At 39.4% G+C, this 25,208-nt stretch overlaps 1 protein-coding gene across 1 annotated transcript in view; it reads right to left on the bottom strand.

Annotated features, from left to right (window-relative positions):
• The window catches only part of LOC136758466 (multiple epidermal growth factor-like domains protein 9), a 180,261-nt gene that overhangs the window by 61,864 nt on the left and 93,189 nt on the right, over positions 1 to 25,208 (bottom strand). Inside the window, exon 3 of the mRNA XM_066712846.1 lies at positions 2,494 to 2,633. Within this exon, the coding sequence (XP_066568943.1) occupies positions 2,494 to 2,633 (140 nt within the window). The remainder of the gene's footprint in view (positions 1 to 2,493; positions 2,634 to 25,208) is intronic.

Below are 25,208 nucleotides of genomic sequence, written 5' to 3'. Positions count from 1 at the left end.
TAGATTATCAGATCTTGGTTTGACCATTTTTGTGGTGTGAAGCCAAATGTGCAAGTGTGTAATATATTAATGACATTCATGGAATATTGGCAGAAACAAGCTCGAATTAATAACATACATCCCTAACTACAGCCTCGCTACTGAAATATGAAATATGATCCTCATACATTATTTAAACAAAATGAAGCATGTTCCTAGCCCTGGGAGTTATACTATCTGTATTGTGTGATCATGTATGCAGTCGAATTACGAAGACAGTGAGTTGTGTGTTTTATATTTTCTTTATTTCTTTAAATCCAATGCACTGATTGAACTACTATACATTTGATTTGTTGTTTCATATTTCACTTTGATCCTGATGACTTTCGTACCATGATCGTTGTCTCTTAAAATACTTATATTTCTTAAATAAAGGTAGGGTTAACAACCACTTTTGCCCAATTGTAGGGGGTGATCCAACATTAATTGTTAAGCTTATTGTGTACATTAGTACTGGATATCATTTAGAGTAAAAAACAAAATGTGGCCAAAACAGAGCAGAGGACATATGGAAGTTCTATTAAAAAAATAAAATAAAAAAATAGTGTATGTAACGTGTGTGTGTGTGTGTGTTTTAGGGAAGCACAAGAGGAACAATGAAATGACAGAGTAAAACTGCATGACCTTTAAAAAGTCAGTGTTGCAGACCTCACTATATGCTTTGCGGTCTGTAACCGATATAAAAGCTTCAATTTAAGGCAGATGATGCTGCTTAAAACGCTATCTTATTTTAGGAGCTGTTCTAAAACTCGAGATCATAATTCATCTTGTCTTTATGATAAGCTCATAAAAATGACTCGCTGCATTCCTGGGTTAATTGAACTGGCTAAGCATTAATTATACGCTGTGTCTGCGCTCTTGCAAGGTGGTTTATTCGCCATCGCTGCGTTCAGCTTTAATCGGAAGCTCCCAGCTACACTCCGAGTTAGACCTTGGTTATCTTTTAAAGTAGAGTTGTAGCCTGTAGCCAGAATTATAATTTCAGATTTAATTGAAGGATGGTCATCGTACAATGCTATGCAACAGTAGCTTCCCATTCGCAGGAGCACGCGGCAGGCTCCCGGAGATACGCCGAGCTGCCATTGCCAAAGCACTATTAATTAGAGCCTCAAAATCATGGAAATCATGCTGTCCTGTCTGCTTTTCATGAAGAAAAATCTGGCCACCTGAATGGAGAAACAGGCAGGCAAAATCAGAGGTACCACAGGAACAAAAACTAAATGTTTTTAGGTTTTGTAGCCCCCCCAAAATCAAATTTGACCACCTTTGAAGCTCCCATTTGCTTTACTTATGCTCCACTAGGTGAGAACAGTTGTGATGTACTTTCCAAGAGAGCTAAAAGTGCATCAGTTATCAGTCAGTGAGGCAGGTTGACATATATACTATATATTATACTGTGGGTATAAACACACGCACGCAGCTATGTGTATATGGCATTGACTACTAGAACATGTTTTAATTGGTATACGAAACTGTAAAGATTACAAGCTATTACATATTTTAGTATAAGAAACTGTACAGATCTCACGAATGGTCATAGGGAGAGGCTTAATTTATTTTGTTTGCTTTTCACTAATAAAATACTTCTGCCTCATTTACACTGAGAAAAGGGCCCTTGCCAGAGTCTGGTCTGCTGATGCCATTTAATACAACTGCCACCAGATGTCAGGTTCAGGCATCCCATTAGGTTGATAAAGAATAATTAAGCTATTAAAGTATTTAGGAAGTGAGAATTAGTGGCTAATCGTGTTCCCCACCTAACAGATCTGTCATACGGTGAGCTGACACACGACGTTTAACGATAATAAAACAGGACTATCCGTTCTTGTCCGATTTGAACCTGTAATATCAGTCCATCTCTCCTGAATACCCAGATTGAACCTATAACTGAGGAAACTCATCAGAAGGGGAGCAAATTATGCTGATGGTCGTGTGCTGTATGGGGAAATAATGCATTCTGAATTCAAATCAAATTTTCTTTGCCCTACGTACTATATCAAAGGAAGCCTCTGATAAAAAAGGACAGTTTGTCCCAATGAATTCCAAAAAAAAAAATCTGTTCATATACTGCCAATTAAATGGATCACTGCCTAACATCCAGCATTGTGTATGCTAAAAAAAATGACTATTGCAGATTATTTCGATAGATCTGCCATTAGCCAAATTAAAACAAAAAATACTGCACCCTACAGTATCTTTTCAAGGTTATCCACACATCCACTGGGTGTACCCGAGGCTAAATGGATGTGTGTGGAAATGGTTCACAATGTTTCTAACATTGGTATTCTTCTTCCCTCCCCCCTGGAAAGAAACACAAAGGAAACAATTGTAAATAACAATAATAACGGTGAGGTTCTTCTGGGTTTGACGGACAGTTATTTGAGGTATGAAGAAGTCAGAGGCAAGACTGAGGGCGAGGGAGAAAGAGGGGATCAGGCACAAAACATCACCTACCGGACTGAGGGTGGCAGCTTGTGGAGTGATTGTTACACTGGCAGGGTTGACATCCGGTGCTGCTGAACCGAAAATAGCCCGGCTGGCACTCGTCACATTTCGGGCCGTACACTCCTGTTTTGCACGAACAAATCCCAGAACTGCAAGAGAAAAAACATGAACAACATAAATTATCTCCCATCTGAAAAGAAAAGTATTTACTAAGTTTCTACTTATGAGTTATGAAATTACAATTCATAGCAAAATACAAAAAAAAATTTAATCAATAAATAATATTTTAAAATTCTCCAAAATACATTATCCAGTATTCTTTCCAGGAAATAATGGAAAGAAATTGGTTGAATGAATGTCTTTGGAGGATTACCACAAGTTTTAGGTAACTGGGGATTTAACTGATTTCTTAGAGCAAGTGAGAATTTGATTAAATAAGATACAAGCCCTAACGAAAGTTTCACACGAAAACACACAAAAACAAACGTACAGTCTTTGTAATGAGCGAGGAAAAAGTAATCAAGGAAATGAGTACATCAGTGTTAGAATTCCTTCACAGACTCTCAGTCTAATCTCTACTTGTTTCATTACATTTTATGCCGTGAAATCAAGGTTTACTTTGAAGTAAAGAGACATTCATACTCCACTTAAAAATAATCAAAACCAGAGTGCTTGAATGAAAAAACAAAAACATGAGGCTTATAACCAGGTTCCTGTGACAACCCCAGGCCCACGGACCCATCACGATAGATAGAGATAAACATAAAAATATTCCCATTACCCAAATTCCAAATAGGTATGTTTATTATTTTACTCCACAGCGATTAAGGAGCACGACCTAATCCTTGAATCACATTTGCTGCCAATACCTCAGTGCTAAGTATATCTCTGGCTTGGCATCAAGCTGCTCTTAAATTCGGCATCATTCTAGAAATATAATGCACAGTGATAATCTTTAAAAGGTATGGACATTAACAACTACAGCGTAGGTTCCGTCCTATAATAACTTCTGCACGTATTAAGCTCAGAATTCTGTTCATGGGAGAATAATAAGATAAGGTATAGTATAGGCCAATAAATGATATTGGAAACATGTCCAAGAAATTCATGTGTATATTTGACATGTGTTCACGTAGTGGTAATCCAATGGCATGAAAAACACATGTCCTACAGCACTGATCTCCCATGAATAATTACCACACATCAGATGTAAAATGTGGATTTTCCTCAACTGCATTCCTTTCATAGACATCTTTACCATAATTCACACACTGCCTCCTAGTCAATCCTCTTATACCCTTGTGTACAGTATGGGCTCTTTGTGCCAGAGCGTAAAACAGCTTTAAAGGCTGCCGTTTCATAAGCATTTCAAAGCAGGCCAAGCCTTTCATTTTTTAATGGTGAGTTTCACAAAGACCTTTTCTCAACTGAGGCACGTATGAGAGCATCTGAATCACAAACAGAATTGGAAACATCTGTTGCCACTAACACACTCTCTCTCAATTAGTGTAACATTTCTTTCTGTACATGTGGTTCGGTTTTTCTATTTCTATTTCATCATAGCCGGCAAGAGATCAGAAATGAGCCGGTGTAGGAATAAGGGATGCGTTACGGAGCGCACTGTGAGCCTGACCCCGTTCCTCTGATGTCACTATCCCAGACTTCAAAGAGTGCACAAAACCCCCCGGGCATTTTAAAGACTCCCACCCACACAACTACCTCTTCTGGGTTGTGTGTATCGGACAACCTGTCACGGCAATTCAAACCTGAGGTCTAAGCACATATTATACAACTATATTCCTAAGTCATGTGTGTAAAGTACAGGAGGTTCACAGTGCATTGCCTAATGAGTGTTATCCCCATTAAGGTGAAGCAATGCACCTCCAAAGGATACTTCTGTTTGTGTAACAAAAGCACACAATGCAGACCTGATTAGACTGTAATATCCCAGAAGGCCCGTTCCAAACATGTTCCCAGGTCTGTGTGATTTCATGGAGAGAGTAAGAGAGGGGGATGACAGCTTTTGTTACAGCGTGAGAGCACTCCAGCCTGCAAAAGCAGGGAGGTAGTTGTGAATTATCTGCCATCTACCACTGAAACATATCATTAGTCTTGGACAGATTGTACTGAGAATCTGCCTGTAAAATCTGACTGAATTATGATTTACAGGAACGAGCTCTGGAGGACATGCATGACAACCACCCTTAGTGGGTGATTTGATTATGAAAGATTTTTCAGTATTTTCTTTTTTTTTTAAGGGAAAATAAAAAATATATACAGTGAGGGAAAAAAGTATTTGATCCCCTGCTGATTTTGTACGTTTGCCCACTTACAAAGAAATGATCAGTCTATCATTTTAATGGTAGGTGTATTTTAACAGTGAGAGACAGAATAACAACAAAAAAATCCAGAAAATCGCATTTCAAGAAAGTTATAAATTGATTTGCATGTTAATGAGGGAAATAAGTATTTGACCCCTTTGACTTAGTACTTGGTGGCAAAACCCTTGTTGGCAATCACAGAGGTCAGACATTTCTTGTAGTTGGCCACCAGGTTTGCACACATCTCAGGAGGGATTTTGTCCCACTCCTCTTTGCAGATCCTCTCCAAGTCATTAAGGTTTCGAGGCTGACGTTTGGCAACTCGAACCTTCAGCTCCCTCCACAGATTTTCTATGGGATTAAGGTCTGGAGACTGGCTAGGCCACTCCAGGACCTTAATGTGCTTCTTCTTGAGCCACTCCTTTGTTGCCTTGGTTGTGTGTTTTGGGTCATTGTCATGCTGGAATACCCATCCACGACCCATTTTCAATGCCCTGGCTGAGGCCATGGCCCCGTCCATCGTCCCTTTGATGCGGTGCAGTTGTCCTGTCCCCTTAGCAGAAAAACACCCCCAAAGCATAATGTTTCCACCTCCATGTTTGACGGTGGGGATGGTGTTCTTGGGGTCATTCCTCCTCCTCCAAACACAGCGAGTTGAGTTGATGCCAAAGAGCTCGATTTTGGTCTCATCTGACCACAACACTTTCACCCAGTTCTCCTCTGAATCATTCAGATGTTGGCGAACTTCAGACGGGCCTGTACATGTGCTTTCTTGAGCAGGGGGACCTTGTGGGCGCTGCAGGATTTCAGTCCTTCACGGCGTAGTGTTACCAATTGTTTACTTGGTGACTATGGTCCCAGCTGCCTTGAGATCATTAACAAGATCCTCCCGTGTAGTTCTGGGCTGATTCCTCACCGTTCTCATGATCATTGAAACTCCACGAGGTGAGATCTTGCATGGAGCCCCAGACCGAGGGAGACTGACAGTTATTTTGTGTTTCTTCCATTTGCGAATAATCGCACCAACTGTTGTCACCTTCTCACCAAGCTGCTTGGCGATGGTCTTGTAGCCCATTACAGCCTTGTGTAGGTCTACAATCTTGTCCCTGACATCCTTGGACAGCTCTTTGGTCTTGGCCATGGTGGAGAGTTTGGAATCTGATTGATTGATTGCTTCTGTGGACAGGTGTCTTTTATACAGGTAACGAGCTGAGATTAGGAGCACTCCCTTTAAGAGAGTGCTCCTAATCTCAGCTCGTTACCTGTATAAAAGACACCTGGGAGCCAGAAATCTTGCTGATTGATAGGGGATCAAATACTTATTTCCCTCATTAACATGCAAATCAATTTATAACTTTTTTGAAATGCGTTTTTCTGGATTTTTTTGTTGTTATTCTGTCTCTCACTGTTAAAATACACCTACCATTAAAATTATAGACTGATCATTTCCTTGTCAGTGGGCAAACGTACAAAATCAGCAGGGGATCAAATACTTTTTTCCCTCACTGTATATAAATGGTCTGTGCAATGCATTTTGGCTGAGATTGAAAGCTTTTATTTGTTAACAAAATACTGACTGAGTGGTCTCTGCTAAGACTAAGAAAGCCTCTTTCAGACTTTAGGAATGACACCTTCCCCTTGGGGGTGGAAAGCAGAATTACAAAGAGGTGTTTAATCAAACGTGTTTAGCAGGCCTGTCACTTTTCACAAATTAGAGAGACAGAGTAATTTGTGTTGCAGTTTAAGTTATGAAATGGAAGTTTATGGTACAATTGGTTTGCACTTTACAGGTGTAAGTACTTCAGCACTGAAATGGGGAAAGTGTGCAGGGCTTGAAATCACTTTCCTAATGGTAGAATCCCTCAGACACACCGAGGACCCATCTGAGTTGGGGAGTCACTGCAGGGGGTTACCGCATTGCCTGACAGTGGAATAACACTTAAGGGGGAAAATCAAGCATTAAAATTCATAGAGCTCATCATTTAAAATATGTTCAGTTTTTAAATGATGTAGATCCATACGTTTTTGCCTGCATTTATAAAACTGCATTGTATTTATGTACCATTCAGGAATTAGCCAATTGAAAAGCTCTGTTATTATATGGTTTCCAGGGTGTGTCTTCACGGGATGCAATTCCCAGGAATAAATCCATTTCAACCACATATCCATACATACAGACATACATACATATATATATATACACACACACACACACACACACACACACACACACTTTTAAATACCCTAATTTTCTCTTTGCAAGGTTTGCATCTTTAAAGTTTTAACATAACTGTATAGGTATCTTAAAGGTTCCTTAAAATGTATCCTTCCTTAAAATTACTTTCAAAGCCTAAAAGGTAAAAGTGTAACTGTTTAAACATGATCTCACAATCTGTTTACAATTGACATGTAACAGATGAGTAATACTTTCAAACTGCGATAATTACTAGTCTTGGTATTCAACGATAAATCAACTGTTAAACTAGTACGCAGCAGGCATCAGTTATTTCTAGTGCTCTGCAGCTTTGTAAACAACATGCTCTCTTCTGTGAATGAGATAGTTGGCTTTTAACCTGCACTTTCTTGGCCAGTCAGTGACCATAACCTTCCTCTGGGAGAGATGCAGCCCGCCTCAGCCGAGGAGCCCAGAGTAGAATCGATCATGCTGCATTTGGACTGGAAATCCACTGGCAGAGCAGGACTGTTGCACCGGCAGTGTCTGGTTGCCTTCCGTGTCAATGGCACATCCCTCCATAAAATATAACTTGCTCTGTAGCAGTGGCATCTGCTTTGAGTAATGGACAGCAGCAGGGAAATAAGAGATGGCTCTTGCTACTCTGGCAGAGCAAGACATGAGAGACATTTGTTCTGGTGTCATAGTTAAATAGTCCATCATTGGGATACATAGGAGGAGAAAAAAAAGGCATGCTATAAAAGTTAACAGACTGGAATAAAGGCCTTGTTAGCATTAGCACTCATTTTGATTCTCCTCACTATTAAACAAATGTGGGGTAATGTTGATGAGTGGGAACAAGTGCAGCTGGATAAAGATTGCATGAATTAGGACTGAGGCCAGCTGCAATCACAAAATCTGTAGCATAAACTTAATCTTCTGAAAGAGACTAAAGTCAAAACTGTGGTTTTGTGGTTTCCGATTAGATCTGTATAGCTTTTTAATTGGTATACAAGTTGCAGGCATTAAAATTGGAAGGTATATAGGTATATTTCGATAATGTATAGATTTTTAAGGTATAAATGATCACCAATGGTTGACAGAATTCTGCTCTAGACTGCATGCATGTAAACGTTTTGAATACAATTGTGAAGAAATGAACAATGTAAAATATGTCCATTCACTCAGTGTCCATACAGATACAATACAGAGTTTTTAAATATATATATATATATATATATGATAGAGGACATGCATGAACTGTTGTTAGAAATAGTAGTCACTTTTTCTGAAAGTAGACATTGACAGATGTCATAAGAGCCCCAAAAAACACTTTTGGTTTCACTTTGAAGTCTTTATATAGATAATGTATTTTATGCATTTTACTCACATTTTTAACCTTGAAATTCATTCCTTTCTTGACTGGCCCTATGAATTCCGATGACAATTCTGGGAGATTAAATTATAGTACCTTGTTTCACAGCCAAATATCCTCCATGTAAACTTCAAAGTAATCTTCCAAAAAAAAAAGTCAGATCTCAGGATTTAATGTCTGGACGTGTTGGTCCAAAACCTTTACTACAGGGATGTGTTTGACCTTAAGTACCGAGAACAACTATAGTGGTTTTTGGAAGTACACTTGTTTAGAATACAAATTAGAACTGGGATGATCTTTATAACTGTGAGTAGTCACGAATTAAAACATTACATGAACAAAATAAAATAGTACTGATCTTGTTATGACAAAGAAAGTAACTTTATTTCAGCTAAATCAGTGTAGTCATGGAATGTGATAGCCTTATTGTTCAAATTAAGGACAGAAACTCGATGTATTCACTCCATATCCCATTGGAACAGGGAGTACTTAAAATATCTGACATCCTTTTCCATGACTAAATGTATCCTTGGCAGAAATCACCAGGATAGAGAGAACTGTCAACAGAAAGACTTGAATGGCCGGTATTCATTAGAGAATTAAGAAACTTACAAATTGGTAAAACCAGAAAGGAGCAACCATTCCTAAAAGAAACGTGATAGCAGTGTCTGCAGAACTGAGGTCATCGGTGAAACTGTATTGCAGATAACACACTTCTGTAGTTGCACCATATGTCTTAAAAGGTACATCAAAGAACAAGACAGGATATCACAGGTCTATGAGGGGCATTGAGAAAAATGGCCGATGGAACAAAAAACAAAAAAAACAAAAAAAAAACACATTCAGTCCCTCTAGCCCTCAAATGCTACAAATCAATAACAGATAGCCGTCTCAGCTTTATGGGGACGCGTGACCCTATTCTTATTTCCATGTGTATGCAAAGACCGAGGAAGGATCCACAAGGGAATTCCACTCACTTGAAAATAAATTAAGGCGGCAACAATGCTGAGACAGCAGATGAGACGAATTATTTTCTCAGTACAGTGCTGGACCCTGCTGTGGGCGCCCTATACATGCACTAAGCCATAGCATAGGAAACCCGCCTCACATTTTACCTGCTGCGTATCCAAGATCATTATGTAGTTAAAAATCAGAGTCTGATCAAGCTGTTCCTACTTCATAGATTACAACTCTGTTTCAGCAGGAGGGAATTCTATGTAACTGCCCTAAAAACTTAAAAACCTTTCAATTAATAAACAGACAATGAATTATGCATGAGATCGCTTCTCATGGTGTTAAAAAGGAAATCTTCCATTCAAGAAAACCGTGGAAGAGGAAGTACTTGTTCGTTCAATTAAAGCAGTTTACAGAAAACAAAGATTCAGATTTGTTTTTGCTTTATTTCTTGTCCCAATACACTCCATATTAACGATGGTAGCAGCTTGTTCTGAGTGGTATAATAATCGCCATAGTGGTATCTTTAAAAAGAAATAAAAAATTATTAGATATGATTCAGGAACAAAATAAAAGCTTTAAAACTAAAAGGAGTATTTACCCTATAGACAGCCAAACAATGGCCAACCCTTGTGGACGTCTCCCTGTTACAAGCTCGAAGAGGGCCTACATTTATCTGCACAAACAAAGACCAAAGGGACAAAACACCTCCTTACACACCTATTCATCCACTGAGATTAACCTAAAAGATCTGTTGAAGAACAGTGGCTTAATTTCAAAAGTTCTCACACAGAATCTAACACCAGTGGATTACCCTGACTGTAGAAACCGGCTAATAGACTCAGCAAAGATGTAATAGGATCACACAGAATGCATGTGGGTTATTCTGGATTTCTGCCAAACACGCCAGACCATTCTCTTCAAATCAGCTCCTTTAAGTATTGAATGCAGGCTGGAGACACTGCTGGGGTCCACGATTGTGTCCTGTTTTTACTCTGGCTGTGAACCTCCAGTGGCCACCAGTCAAGGGTCTGTATGCAGGGTTATGAACAAGAAAACCCCTTCCTTGTACCACTCAAACCAATAAATCACTAACAGATGCAATTTTGTTCCACTTCTTGTCAGCTTCCTCAGATTTCCAATAACGCCTGTTACAGGGGGCTAGTGTCACTCCTACACATATCAATCCTCTTATAATGAAATCCCGTTGATAAAGCCTGAATTGATACAGCTTTGTTCCATCTCTTGAGGAAAAGCTTCCACAAAACCAATAATTGCAGCCTCAGAAGTGGCCATACTCTACATCACTGTAGAGAGCTGCTTTAAATGTGTTTATTTCAATATATTGTTAACAAGTGCTTCACAGCAAACATTTATTATCCATTTTTGTCTGTCAGTGTAATAAATGTACACGTCAGTGGAAGAAGCCAAACATCTCCTCCCCAATTGTGTGATATTTTCCCAAAGCACATTGATAGTATTAGGCTATATTTTGTACCTGTGTTTTTCAATCATATCCCTTCGACTGTTGTGAACAACATGTAGATTAAAATCTTCATGTTCTTATTGTACATCACTGTCTGGAACAGACACTCCCTGCCCTGTTTTCCATAATTTCATTAGTCTGGCAGTTTGGCACTTTGATCAGTTCATCACTGTGACAAGCCAGTAAATACCATCAGGAAGAAATAATCTGGACTGGAATTGCAAATATTAGTTTTACTATTCAAATCTCTACTGAGTGATAGCACCAGCATCACACCACACAGGAAAAATTGCTTTAGCACATAAAGCTCTACACTACTCTTTGGTGGTGTTGCCTTTTTTTCCCTTTGTACTAAAATGTATACTCTCATTCCCTGTAACACAAAGAAATGTATTGGAAGACTGCAGACAAAGAACTGTGGAGCAGGAATACGTTCCTGTAGAGAAATAATTAAACTAGGGACCAGAACAGACTGTGCTGCTTTGTGAAACTGCTGAATTGAAATTCTGGGGCTTAATGAAGTACTATGTTCTTGTATCAAGTTTTAATATAAAAAAAAATAATATCAGCACAGAGAGTTGCAACCCCGTTCATATTCACTCTAAGTCACTTGGCACCAATTTTAGCAGAAGGTCATACATTCTCTTCCCTAAAGCAAGACTAACACAGCACTATACCGATGGCAGCAGTGTCAGATTCCACAAAATCAGCAGTACCTCCCTGACAGAGCATTAAAAACACAGGAGAAAAAAGGGAAAAATCATTTACTTTGGGGTGTTTTGCTGACATTTATTAACTAGACCCGCATGTCCTGTAACGTCATTCTATTTCACCTGATGCCTCGACTGAATTAGAGGTTTAAAATCTCATATTCAGACTCGGCTCGATATACGGAACGCTGCATGGCGCTGTTGAAGGCTCACTACCTGGAAATACATTCATATCTGGATACATTAAAAAAACAGGAGAGACCATAGTGTTCTGCGGTATGAAATTTCCAGATGACCTGCAATCTATTTATAAACAGATCTTCTCTTCGCAGGAAGAGAACATTAATCTGGACACGTCTGGGAAGATAATAGGGTTTTGTATACTGTATTGTCTGGAGCTTAAGCAACTATACATACACTATATATACCCCAACACACATACACATACAAATACAAATACAAATACAAATACACACACACACACACACACACACTATATATATATATATATATATATATATATATATACACTCACCTAAAGGATTATTAGGAACACCTGTTCAATTTCTCATTAATGCAATTATCTAATCAACCAATCACATGGCAGTTGCTTCAATGCATTTAGGGGTGTGGTCCTGGTCAAGACAATCTCCTGAACTCCAAACTGAATGTCTGAATGGGAAAGAAAGGTGATTTAAGCAATTTTGAGCGTGGCATGGTTGTTGGTGCCAGACGGGCCGGTCTGAGTATTTCACAATCTGCTCAGTTACTGGGATTTTCACGCACAACCATTTCTAGGGTTTACAAAGAATGCTGTGAAAAGGGAAAAACATCCAGTATGTGGCAGTCCTGTGGGCGAAAATGCCTTGTTGATGCTAGAGGTCAGAGGAGAATGGGCCGACTGATTCAAGCTGATAGAAGAGCAACTTTGACTGAAATAACCACTCGTTACAACCGAGGTATGCAGCAAAGCATTTGTGAAGCCACAACACGTACAACCTTGAGGCGGATGGGCTACAACAGCAGAAGACCCCACCGGGTACCACTCATCTCCACTACAAATAGGAAAAAGAGGCTACAATTTGCACAAGATCACCAAAATTGGACAGTTGAAGACTGGAAAAATGTTGCCTGGTCTGATGAGTCTCGATTTCTGTTGAGACATTCAGATGGTAGAGTCAGAATTTGGCGTAAACAGAATGAGAACATGGATCCATCATGCCTTGTTACCACTGTGCAGGCTGGTGGTGGTGGTGTAATGGTGTGGGGGATGTTTTCTTGGCACACTTTAGGCCCCTTAGTGCCAATTGGGCATTGTTTAAATGCCACGGCCTACCTGAGCATTGTTTCTGACCATGTCCATCCCTTTATGACCACCATGTACCCATCCTCTGATGGCTACTTCCAGCAGGATAATGCACCATGTCACAAAGGTCGAATCATTTCAAATTGGTTTCTTGAACATGACAATGAGTTCACTGTACTAAACTGGCCCCCACAGTCACCAGATCTCAACCCAATAGAGCATCTTTGGGATGTGGTGGAACGGGAGCTTCGTGCCCTGGATGTGCATCCCACAAATCTCCATCAGCTGCAAGATGCTATCCTATCAATATGGGCCAACATTTCTAAAGAATGCTTTCAGCACCTTGTTGAATCAATGCCACGTAGAATGAAGGCAGTTCTGAAGGCGAAAGGGGGTCAAACACAGTATTAGTATGGTGTTCCTAATAATCCTTTAGGTGAGTGTATATATATATATATAGACATCTTCATGAGCCTGAGAAGTATTGGGTTTCCACGGTAACAGCTCAGCTCTTCCTTATTAGGGTATAATCCTCAGTTTGGCACTTCCCACCTCAGTCTGGAGGCTAATGCTTGAAAAAGGACATCTCTTCACTGGAAACATAGCATTATGGGTAGCCCGTATCCACAGAGATGAGTGTGATGATGGAACAAGCTAGGACTCAATATATTAGCCCATATCCAGGGCACTTCTGAGAAAATGTGACACACAGGTTTCTAATTGCCTGGCAGGTCTGAATGGCACGTATATCAAGTCGGCGAAAAGAGCAAAGCAAAGTATCAGACAACAAAGGCATTATCATTAGATAAAGATTGCTCAGAACTATTTTGATGAGGAGTCTATATGAGCAATATAAAGCACCTTAAGAAAGTAACAGCTTGGGTGAGGGGTCTGTTGCATTTGACATCCCCTGTCCCACAGCAACAATTAAGGAATTTCAGCTACAACTATCAAGCAATAGGACATCAGGTTTGGAATCATAATCAAGGTTAATAATGTCTTATTGTGGAACATTTCACACAGGACCGATAGCATTTAACAGAATCAACTGCTGTCGAGAAAAAAAAGATAGGCTTACGCAAACTGATAACATAGTGGTATATTCTAACCATTACAGGCTTTAGCTCAGTACTAAAATATGGTTCAAACTCTGCTCAGCTAACCATGAAACCCTAAATCTCACGTCTTCCTGACACCATACACATAGTGCACTAGAAAACACTGTCCATCTACGACTCGGGGTGTCGTTTCAAATGATCATGACTTACCGCAGTAATAATATGAGCGTGTTTCTTTTCTTCAGAGACGAATGCACATGGGCATTGCACCTCGATTGAAATGTCATCACATTGATATAATGATCTATCCTTGTGCTAAAGAGACCAGCACTGTCGGCACACCTCTGTGATTAATTTTGGGGCAGGTCATCCATCTCTGCTGCCTGGATAGCTTCCTAAATTAGGCAAGGCCTGCAAATGTAACCGTCTCCACTTCATGAGGTATTGGACAGGACTATACTGCACCCAGAGGTTAATACCCAACCCCTCATCATTGCTAGTACATGGGGGGCCTGCTCTGATAAGTGCTGGGGCATGGGCCAATGCTAACCTGATTGCACGGTTTGAAAGGGACGTTTTCATAGGAAACTAACCAAGGCCAAGTCCTTTAAAATTGTGCATGCCTCAACTATTTATTAGTGGTGGAATCTGGTTGCCATTCTGCTACGACACACTGAAATACACCTAGGAGGTAGCTATGCAAAGTCCTTGACCTTCCACTGAAATGAATAACTGCAATTGATCACAAGTCACGTGGATGCAGATGACATGACATATGAAACACGAAAAGTGTCTTCGTCCGTGAAGCTCCTTAATCAAAGTCAATAGTTCAGAAAATGATGACAGAGATTGTGTATCACGCAGCCTGGTTCTCAAACAGGAACACGATCAGTTAAGGCTGGCGGGGCATTATTTGGGCAGAATGTTTTGATGGCGATATTGTTCACTGAAATATCTCTGTCAGGATCAACAAAATTGACCTCAGGAATGTATTGCAAATCATAACAATTGAAATGAGAAATATCTGCATGGGTATTTTTGTTTTTGTCCATGCAAGACAAAACCTTCTTGTTTAAAAAGAACAGTCAGCATTACTCTGCGTGTTCCCGTTGTCTTATTTCTTACTTTCTTTATTCACATTGATTCTCTCTTGTTGTTTAAGTGGAGATTATGGTTCTTATTTTCCATTGTAGGCACACTGCCCATTGTAATAAATTCGTTTAATAGGCTGATTGCCCACAAGTGTAAAATCAGACCCCTATTGTCATTGATTCTATCAGAATATTTCAGGATAAAGTCCTTGTGAAAATACTCCAGTAGACTGGCCAGGAGAAAATTAACAATGGCCTTCCCTGATGAAAAATACACTTAAAGTGTACTTATCTGAACTTCTTTCTCATAAGTGCACAGGGCAATACTAGCTTCATTTTCGTGTTATACTTCCTTTTGTGATACAGTTTGGAAAATCACTGCACAAGATATACCTTTTTGGTTTGCTTGTATTTCTGCAAAATTCTTGGTGGTTTGATTCCTGTAAAATGTAAAAAAACTATAATAACATGAAAAGTATGTTTAATGTAAATAATAATTTTTTTTAATGGTTTATTAAATAGGTACTATATTCCACAACACATAATTAAAGTAGATGATCAAGTAGTTTGTTTTCTGAACACATCCTAGTAACTAAAGGAAACCAGGTAATAAATGCAAGAGAAGAAGAAAAAAAAAAACACCAAAGCTTTTAAAATGAACGGCATTTGTAAGTGAATGAGCTGCAATAACGTATGAAAATCAGCACATTTCTCGGGTTATTACAGAGTGCAGATCAAAGGTCATCAAAGGTCTTCATCTGAACAAAATATATCTGAATTATTTAAAAGCATAATAAGAGTCTGGCTTATGGTTGTTGTTTTTTTTTTAAGAAAAGATTCAAATCAAGCTCTGCTTTTGGCCTTAAACTATAATGGCTGGGATAGAAGGTGGAGAATAAATTAGCACACCTCCCCAGAGGTCAGGCCAATGCAGTGGAGAAATCTCAGGGCATTTCTCGTCCCACTTTCACACAAAAACTGAGGGACACGCACAGAGAAACGAAAATCAGTACAGACCATATGCATGCGCAGAATATGTTTATGCTTGATAATATTCTTTCCACTTGAAAGAAGCTAGTGCACATTCTGTCCTACTTGTCAAAATCACATTTAGACAAAGAATGCAGAACGCATGAAAAAAAAGGGTCACGTTTCACATGTCTTGGTTCAATTTGATAACTTCAACAGGGCACAGACTTGTATCATTTCAGACAACCCTGTAATATAATGTAATTGATTTACATTTTAGAAGGCAATTCAAATCACATGACTCCATTATAGCCGCCATTATGAATTTAACTGCCACCTTTGGACATGTAGCGCCTAGAGCTGGAAGATCTTCCAGAGGTCTACTAGCGTTAAATTTGTGCTGATGTCCTTAATAATTCTGTAACACTAATTCAATATTAGATAGAGTTTTAAGAGACTTTAAATGTGTTTCATCTCATCAGAAGTATAGCAATAGACAGAATGCCCAGTGGTTACAGGTTTAAAAAAAATAAAAACAGACACAAACCTTCTGCGGTCAGACTCTTCAAAGACTTCCATACAGCTGCAGTTGAACTAATAATCTTTCAGCTAATTATCAGCATTAGTTCAAATCCTTTTTCACATTTAATAGTAAGCCAAGCTAATTCCAACAGCACTGGGATTCCACACAGAACAATGTAAACCGCAGCAGGGCTGTGAGTTGTTAAAGGCAAGAAATATTTCAAACATCACTTAACATCACTAAGCATTTCTATACAATCTAGGCTTGCTAATAAACAAATGGATGTTTTTGGGAGTACTTTCTCGGGAGAGCATTTGTAACGGTTATGGCTAAGTATTTGAGTCATTTCTGAAATCTGTTTAAACAGAATGGCTGAATGGAGTACAGTTGGTGTTGGCCACGCTGAAACATATTGAATGTACAATTCATCATGTCAGCGTCCCAGCTGCTGTTGTCAGAATTTCAAGATAAAAAAGTGAAAGCACTACATTAACGCAGCATGCCAAACTCAACACTATTTTGGGGGAGGAGAGGATAAGCCACTGAACCGATTTGGGAATTAACATTCAGAGAGAAATAAGCACAACATTTCAGCAGGATAGCAGTTGCTTTGGAAGGGAAAGTAAACATACGGACGTTGCTGAAAGTATTGGTAACCTTCCACTTTTACAAAAAAATAAAAAAACTCACAATTTTCTCTGAACTAAGTAGAAATTGACAAAAGTATTTGGTATCCAGCATTCTTTATTTCACATTTAATAGAACAGAAACTTTGCTTTTGATTTATGATGTAAAATATTACTTACTATTAAAACAAGTGAAAATGGCACGGACAAAAACATTGGGACGTTTAATCCAATATTTCGTTGCACAAACAATAACTGCAATCAAGAGCTGTCTGTAGCTCTGAATGAGATTTCTACACTGCTCCACTGGTAGTTTGGCCCACTCTTGAGCAAACCGCTCCAGTTCTCTCAGGTTTGATGGATGCCTTTTCCCAATTGCGAGTTATAGCTCTTTCCACAGATGTTCAATGGGATTTAAATCAGGACTCATAGAAGACCACTTCAGAATGGTCCAATGTTTTCTTTTCATCCATTCTTGGGTGAGTTTTGAGGTATGTTTTTGGTCATTATCCTGCTGGAGGACCCATGACCTGTGACTGAGAAACAGCTTTCTGACACTGGGCTATACATTTCGCTCCAAAATGCCTTGATAGTCTTTTGATTTCATTGTGCCCTGCACAGATTCAAGGCAACCAGTGCCAGAGGCAGCAAAGCACCCCAAAACATCTCTGAGCCTCCTCCATGTTTTCTCGGTAGGGATGTGTTATTTTCTTTGAAAGTTTCTTTTTTTTTTCCTGTAAACATGGAGTTGTTGTGATTTACCAATAAGCTCTACTTTTGTTTTCTGTCCAAAGGACATTCTCCCAGATGGACTGTGGCTTGAACCTGTTGCACCTTGAGCTTGAACATCAGCTTGGATCTGTTTTAAGGTTTTCCTTGGTTCTTTCTCCACCATTCAAACAATCCTTCTCTTCATTCTTGTGTCAGTTTTCCTCTTGCGGCCACATCCATGGGCCTTAAACTTCTTAATATTGGCAACAGTGCTCACAGGAACATCAAGCTCTTTAGAGATGGTCTTGTAGGACCATGCTTGGCTATTACCTTCTTTCTAACCTCCTCAGACAACTCTCTGGTCTTCCTTCTCTTTTCCATGTTCAGTGTGATACACACAGTGACACAAAGCAGCAGAGTGAGTACTTTTCTCCATTGAAACTGGCTGAATGAGTGATAATGCAATTGAAGACACCTGTGATACTAATTAAAAGAGAATGGTCTGCTTGAGGTATCAATTATTTCATATAACTTCTAAAGTGTATCAATAATATTGTCCAAGCCATTTTAGGATGTCTTTATACAATAAGCAAGAATTCAGTTTTACTTTTCACAGTTTTTTTGCTTTGTTCCACTGCAAACCAAAGACATGCATGTATGTATGCATCTTTGCACTTATGTTGTAAGTCGCCCTGGATAAGGGCGTCTGCCAAGAAATAATAATAATAATAATAATGGATGACAAGAGAACACTTTTCAGGGCGAATGGTGCATTATTTGAACAAAATGCATGGATACCAATACTTTCGGCCACATCTGTACATTTTAAAATGTAACCCTTTCCTTCTGGTAATCAAGAATTCTATCCATTTAAATAGGATTGTCATTCATTAAACATTCAAACTGGGCTTGCATTTTCATTAGATCACAATGAACTGTAATGTTTTTATAATGCATGCAAGACAGAGAAAATCTGAATATATTGCATTTATATAACTAATTCCCCGTTTAATTGTATGACACTATAATATTTCTCTCAAAATGTAAAGTTATCCCCCTGGTCGCTGATTCTGTTCGATAACAATTGTATAGCCAGGTTATTGTATTCAAGAACAGTGATTATAGTTTGTAATGGGAAATATTAATATACCACAAGAGGAATGAAATAACATGTGGGATGGCCACACAGGGGATCTTAGCTTCTTTTGAAGATAACTTTGCTTAGGGGAGAGGTTTATTCCCATATAATACAATATGTGAATATAAATCGGCATGGAGAAAAAATATTTGACTGAATCTCTGAGAGAGAGAGAGAATGAGAGAGACTCAGTCCAAGAGATTGTGTAATACAAGGCGCTCTCTGCACCACCCTGATCCACATTCTCTGCTTCACTCCATAAATCCAGGGACAAGCACTACTTCACGAGCAAAAGGCCTCAGTTCAAGTAGAAGAGCAACATAAGTTTTATGAAGAAGAACAAAAAGAAATAAAAAAAAGTAATTGGATTTTCAGAAAACATTTCCCCAGCCATTCAATCACCAATCACATTGTTATTACACTCCATGGGAAGACTTGCTGGAGTGAGAGTTAAAAACAGTTAAAAATGGAATGGAAGTTTTGCAATAGGGAAATCTATCAAATGCTATTGATTATACAGTCACATGTAGACTATGCTTATCTTTTGGGAGGGATCACAACAATATAGATTAAAAATCACGTCATTAATGATTGTTTTCTAAAACAGTTAAACCACATATATCAGTTTATAATGAATATCATAATCTTGTGCTGCCAATCACAAATTTGGAAAAGAGTAAAACAGGAAATAACCTCCACTGTTTTACAGAACTATTTTTTTATTTTTTTTTGAGGGGGAAAAACAAACCCAAGTTCTCTCTGAAATACAGACAAGGCTTCGCTCAACAGAAGTGACCGACTTTAGCTAAAATCAACAGCAAAAATATAAGGAAAGGAAAACGGACACCCACGCTTTTCCATCCCGAGAGACAGGTTCACGCTGTAACAAAACAACAAAAAACACCTGTTCCAGAGCTCAGAGGGTTAAAGACGAGATGCTCACACTTCTGAGACAGACTGAACAAATAGGAGAGCGTTAATCTTGATGCTTTAAAAATACTGCTTGATGCAAATGTGCCAGAGTGATTAATTTGGCCTGCTTTATAAAACTAGGCCAAGTGCTTGATACAACACAATTAAGTGTTGGCTCAGAATATTACACCTTCCTCCTACATTAGCTTTCCATACAGAGCGCCTGTGAACAGGAGAGATAAGAACCATCTTCACCCACCAGTTTAATCATTACATAATTCATATTATTTATAAACTGAAGTCTTTGCTCATCTCCTAAGGGATATGAGGCCATGTGTATAGTGAGAATAGTTGTCAGTATTTCAAACTCAAGACGTTTTACTCCTTTGCTCCTTTAAACCATAACAAAAAATACCACTGAAAACCAGAACAAGAAAAGGTTGTTTCTTTGTTTAGCTCGGAGTACAAACATTTGTGACAATGATCACATTGTGTATGAATTTGAACAAATTAAACATTTCATCTTCATTTGTAAATTATTCTTTCCTGTTGAAATTACAGTATGCCAAACAATTTTCAATCAACAAAAGTATTTGCATTAGCTGATGCATAATAATCCCTTTGTTATTTATTTATAATCATATTGTATGCTTTAACAACAATGGCCAAATTCATTAATTCTAGTCATTCATTTAAAAAGCCTAAAAGGATATTTATAAAATATGGCCATTTGATTTTGATCAATTAATGTTTTGTGCTGGGAATTCGCAGTTGCTACAGGTTTAATTGAATTGCATACGCATGACAGAAAGTCAGCAGTCAGGGAGTTCAACGCTACAGGACATAGACAGATGTACTCTGTCACATTCACACGTCAAAGGTTTTTCCGACGACTCAGAAGCTACACGTAACATCACAAAAAGCCCAGGTTCCCTCAACCCCAGAGCGCCAACTTGCATTATTCAAATCTGAGGCCGCTGGATGTATTATTGATAGTGACAAACAGACTGCATAAATATGCCTGAGAGAGAGAGAGAGAGAGAGAGAGAGAGAGAGAACACACTGAATGGAAACCCCAGTGTATGGCTTATTGATTTGCCTTGTCAGGGCTGACAGAGCTTTGTCTCAGCGCAAGTCAGAGAGATGGGCCTGCTTCCTCATTAAAAAGCAGCTACACTGGGCAGAATACTGAGGATACCACTGCTCTACACAGTGGAGAGAAAATATTCCACATGTGTGCCGCTGTAAGCAGCATACAGGTTAGCGAGTTTACAGGATGCCATATGTTAGAGGCCTATGCACAGTGAATATGAAGAAGGGGCATATGGCAAAACACATGATCGGGTCAGGGGATGACAGTGATATACCAGGTATCTGAAGAATCCCAGTATCCAAACAAGGGCGCTGGGAATAGATACATGGTGTTCTCTGCTTAGGCAAGAACTTTCCCACCTTCGTGAGAGATTTGGAGATCAAGTAGTAAATCGTAGCAGAAGGCCACAATAAGAGAGCATTGCTGTATCAAAATGATGTTTTATCCATTCATTCAGCTCAATAGTCCAGTTTCATGCACTGGATAAGGCGATATCTTGAAAATAATACATCCAATTATTTGAATCAATCTACTTCAATTTAGATTAGCAACTCTAAAAAATATGGCATATAAAAATATATGCATTTTTTCAGTTATTTTGCACAGTAATGGTATTTGTAATAGTAGTAATATTAACAGTAGTAGTAGTAACAGCGATAACAAAAGTTTCAAATATTTCATAAGCAAAATTATTCTTGGGCAGCACAGAGCCTAAATATTTGATAAGCTTTTGATAAAGCAAGGGAATCTGTTCCCTTTTACTGTAAGGACCCAGAGAGCAAGCAGCATGTCAAAATACAGAGAACTGAACTGAATCTCTTTGCTGCATCTTCAGTAGATGGTATTTCCCTACTTTCTTCTTGCTTGACGCTTAGATGTAAAAGCAGACCGGGCTCCTACAGATCGCACCTGGGCTTTGGTAATCACCGGCTCTGGCATTGCAACAGAGAGAAGGGGGCTGGTGTCAGGCTTCTGCCATGACAGATGGGATCCTAATGATTTTTTTTGCATGGCAAACCGCTGATTGCAGGCCAAAAAAAAAAGCCTAGTCTTTAATTTCAGAACAGTTGCTGTAGCAACAGGAAGCAGCACCGAATGGGGCCGAGTGAATATTGTTACAGACATACTGAGCTCTGTCGCTGGATGTGAACGAGACAAGCCATAATTGCAGATAGCGTGGTTTGGACCTGGGAAGATGCAGGAAGCGGAGACAGGACTGGGATACACATAATGCACCATGGGGGGCTCTCTACGCATCAATGTAGAATGCAGTAATATAGCGGATACGTACATTGGAAACACCTTAATCAGGGATTACAGACATCATCCACACATTAACGAATGTACCTCTGTAGATAGACGGGACACAAAAATATTCCTCGATGTCCTACACACACAAGCGTTTAGTGTTCAAAACTAGCTGTGTGTATAAACACATGTATATCCATTTCCTGGCACAAGAGTCAGTGTGTGGAACCCAAGTGAAGTATAGGGATTTCTGTCCACCATGAAGGGGCTGCATGTGTGAATGCAGAGGGAGAAGGGACTGATGGCATGGGGAGACTCCTGCCGACATCACTACAGGCGCTGCATTCTGTGGCACTGAGGGGGAGGAGCAGGAGAGCCGCAGCGGTCTGGAGTCAGCTGGCGTGGTCCTGGTCGGCAGTGGAGCAGATGACGCTGTGGCTGCGACTGCGCTATGAGCTCTAAAGGGGGCACTGCGATTCATGTAGGAAAGTGCAGGGGCCACCCCAGGGGCAGCTTGTATAATGTGACCGCACATGCCCGGCTTTGATACGGCTAATGGGTAACGAGACCTTGGTCAAAGGCTTTAGTTGTCAGAAGCTGCTTTTTCAGATTTAGCCAATAAATACAGCGAAAGAACAACATAACTGCAAACCTTGAGGAAGTCGAATCACTGTTCTTCTCCATCAAAAGTCAGTGTGCTGTCGGAGGACGTGCACCAGCCAGAACACAATACTACACAGGGTCAACGGGTGAAATGCACTGCAGGTGCAAAGGTCATTCGTCACTCGTTTTACACTGTGCAGGAATCTGGCGGGCAGATGGCTTGTAGCTGTGTGCTTTTGTGCCAGTTATCACTGTCGTGTGTAAAACAGATGTATGCTGTGCAGTATTCAGAGTGGCTCGAGATAATGTAAGTCCTTCCATCCTAACAATTGCAACCTTCCATCCTTAATTCCTCAAGGAATTTAGTTGACAAGATGACATCATTTAAAGGTATAAACCGCAGAGGAGCAGTCTTGCTCGTGACACTATCTATAGGGGCAGTAACAGAAGAGCAATGTGCTTCACACAGCTTATTTCCTCATGTTTCTGAAGAGAAGCATTTTTAATTCATTTATAAGCAGGCAATTATTTTCATCGGTACTAATTTTAGTTCAATGACTAAGAGTTTTCTTGAGAATAAAAAGGTCATTAATACACTTCTACATTTGGATCAGAGACTAAAACAGTGCCTCATATTTGTTTCAGGAATGTATTTTTTCACCTCAGCCTTAGCATTTTTCATCTGTCTAGATAAATAAACCCTCACAGTAGCCAGAAAAAGGAATCTCCTTGTGTTTGTCAAAGCATGTTTTTTTTTTCGTTTGTTTCTTTTAAAGGTTTTCTAATATATATACCCAGCAGCACCTTAAGTTCCCTACTCCATTGTCGCCCAAACAGATGGCAAAACCAAGCATGAATCAATCAATGCAATTTGGAGCTCTAGTGAATGTCAGGTTAGAACAAACAGCAATGGGCAGATGCTAGTTGATCTCTTGTTAATGAATCTCTGCTTCCAATTGTGATGGGGCCAAGGCCGGGGGGGAGGGTGTTGGAGATTTGTAATATTCCCCAATCCCCACACATATGCATTCCAAAATACACTAAAATGTTTAAGACAGGAGATAACTGTAGAAATGGTATAAATCAGGCATGACAGAGTAAAACAGATCAGGAGGTAGAAACATCTGATAAAGCAGCGTTCACAAGCTCCTTTGCATATCAACACAGCTGTAATCACATAGCAGTACACAGAGTTAAAAATGATCACCTTCATCATCTGAAACACGCTCACTGTGGGTTTCAGAATGCCAGGACTCTGTGGCTTTCTAATATGGCTGTCATTTGAAATACTTGGGTGTGGGAGAAAGTGGGAGAGCACCGGGCCTTGTGTGCCATGAATATGCAGCTTTGCGTGTGGCAGAGGAACAGACTGGCTGTCTATTTGGTGGCTTTTTTTTTTTTTTTTAATATTTAATGAGACATTTATTTTTCTGCTCACAAAAGCTCCCATATACAAATACCAAGCAGTGACGCCTTTTGAACAACAGAATGAATTGCTAGCGTTCAGGAGAATAAATCCCATTGTTCCTGAGGTCTGATGACAGATAGACGTGAAAACTGAAAAACGTAGAAAGACAGTGGAACACTTGGTGGTTTGTGAAAAGAAAATAAATAAGCTAATGTATTAAGAAATAATATAAAGAGATGGAATAGTCCTTTCATGTTGTCATCTAGGAAGAATCCATGCTCATGTCTACTGGATCTCGAAGGAAATCACGAGGACATTTATTTTTTCATTATTTTCTTACAAATGACTGGCTGACCATATACTTCCCAGTACTCGACCAGAGAAGACATACTTGTGTGAGTTTTACAAATAGTGTGGCTTTATGTGAGCTGGAAGGATGTCAAATTAGTGGGTTCCTGAGGACCCACATATGCCAATACCCACTAAATATGACGAGGAGATTTAGACCAGATATTCAAACTGATAGCGAAAGACACAACCAATAATTTCAATTCATTTTTAAAACAGACTAACTCCAGGCTTCTTTTAAATATTTCATTTTTTACTTCCTGTTTGCGTTCAGCAGGTTCAAGGCATTTTCTTTTGCTCCGTCCTCTTGAGATAACAGTTCTTCCCATTCACACTGCAGGAAGTTGGCAGCCCTGTTGACCTCAGATATATCTGGCATCAAATAACACTCCAGGACTGTAACCTCATGCATGCAATTTGTTTCAAACACCTGATTCTTATACAACAGTGGTACAATCTTCCCTGTGGCTACTGACTTTGAATCACATTAGCCAGCTCTTTAGTCCATTTCTGGCTAAATGCCTGGTCCACACCCTGGGAAAAATTAATGGGAAGAAATATATATTTTTTTGGGGTTATTTGGTTGTTTGTTGCTGGGTGCTTCACCATTTAGTCTATGTGCTGAGGGAACGACATGGATTTGTAAAAAATAAGACGGATGATTTATACTT

Source organism: Amia ocellicauda, chromosome 9 (genome assembly GCF_036373705.1).
Source record: "Amia ocellicauda isolate fAmiCal2 chromosome 9, fAmiCal2.hap1, whole genome shotgun sequence".
NCBI lineage: Eukaryota > Metazoa > Chordata > Actinopteri > Amiiformes > Amiidae > Amia > Amia ocellicauda.
Note: the sequence above shows the minus strand (reverse complement) of the source record. Positions and strands in the feature narration are given on the sequence as shown.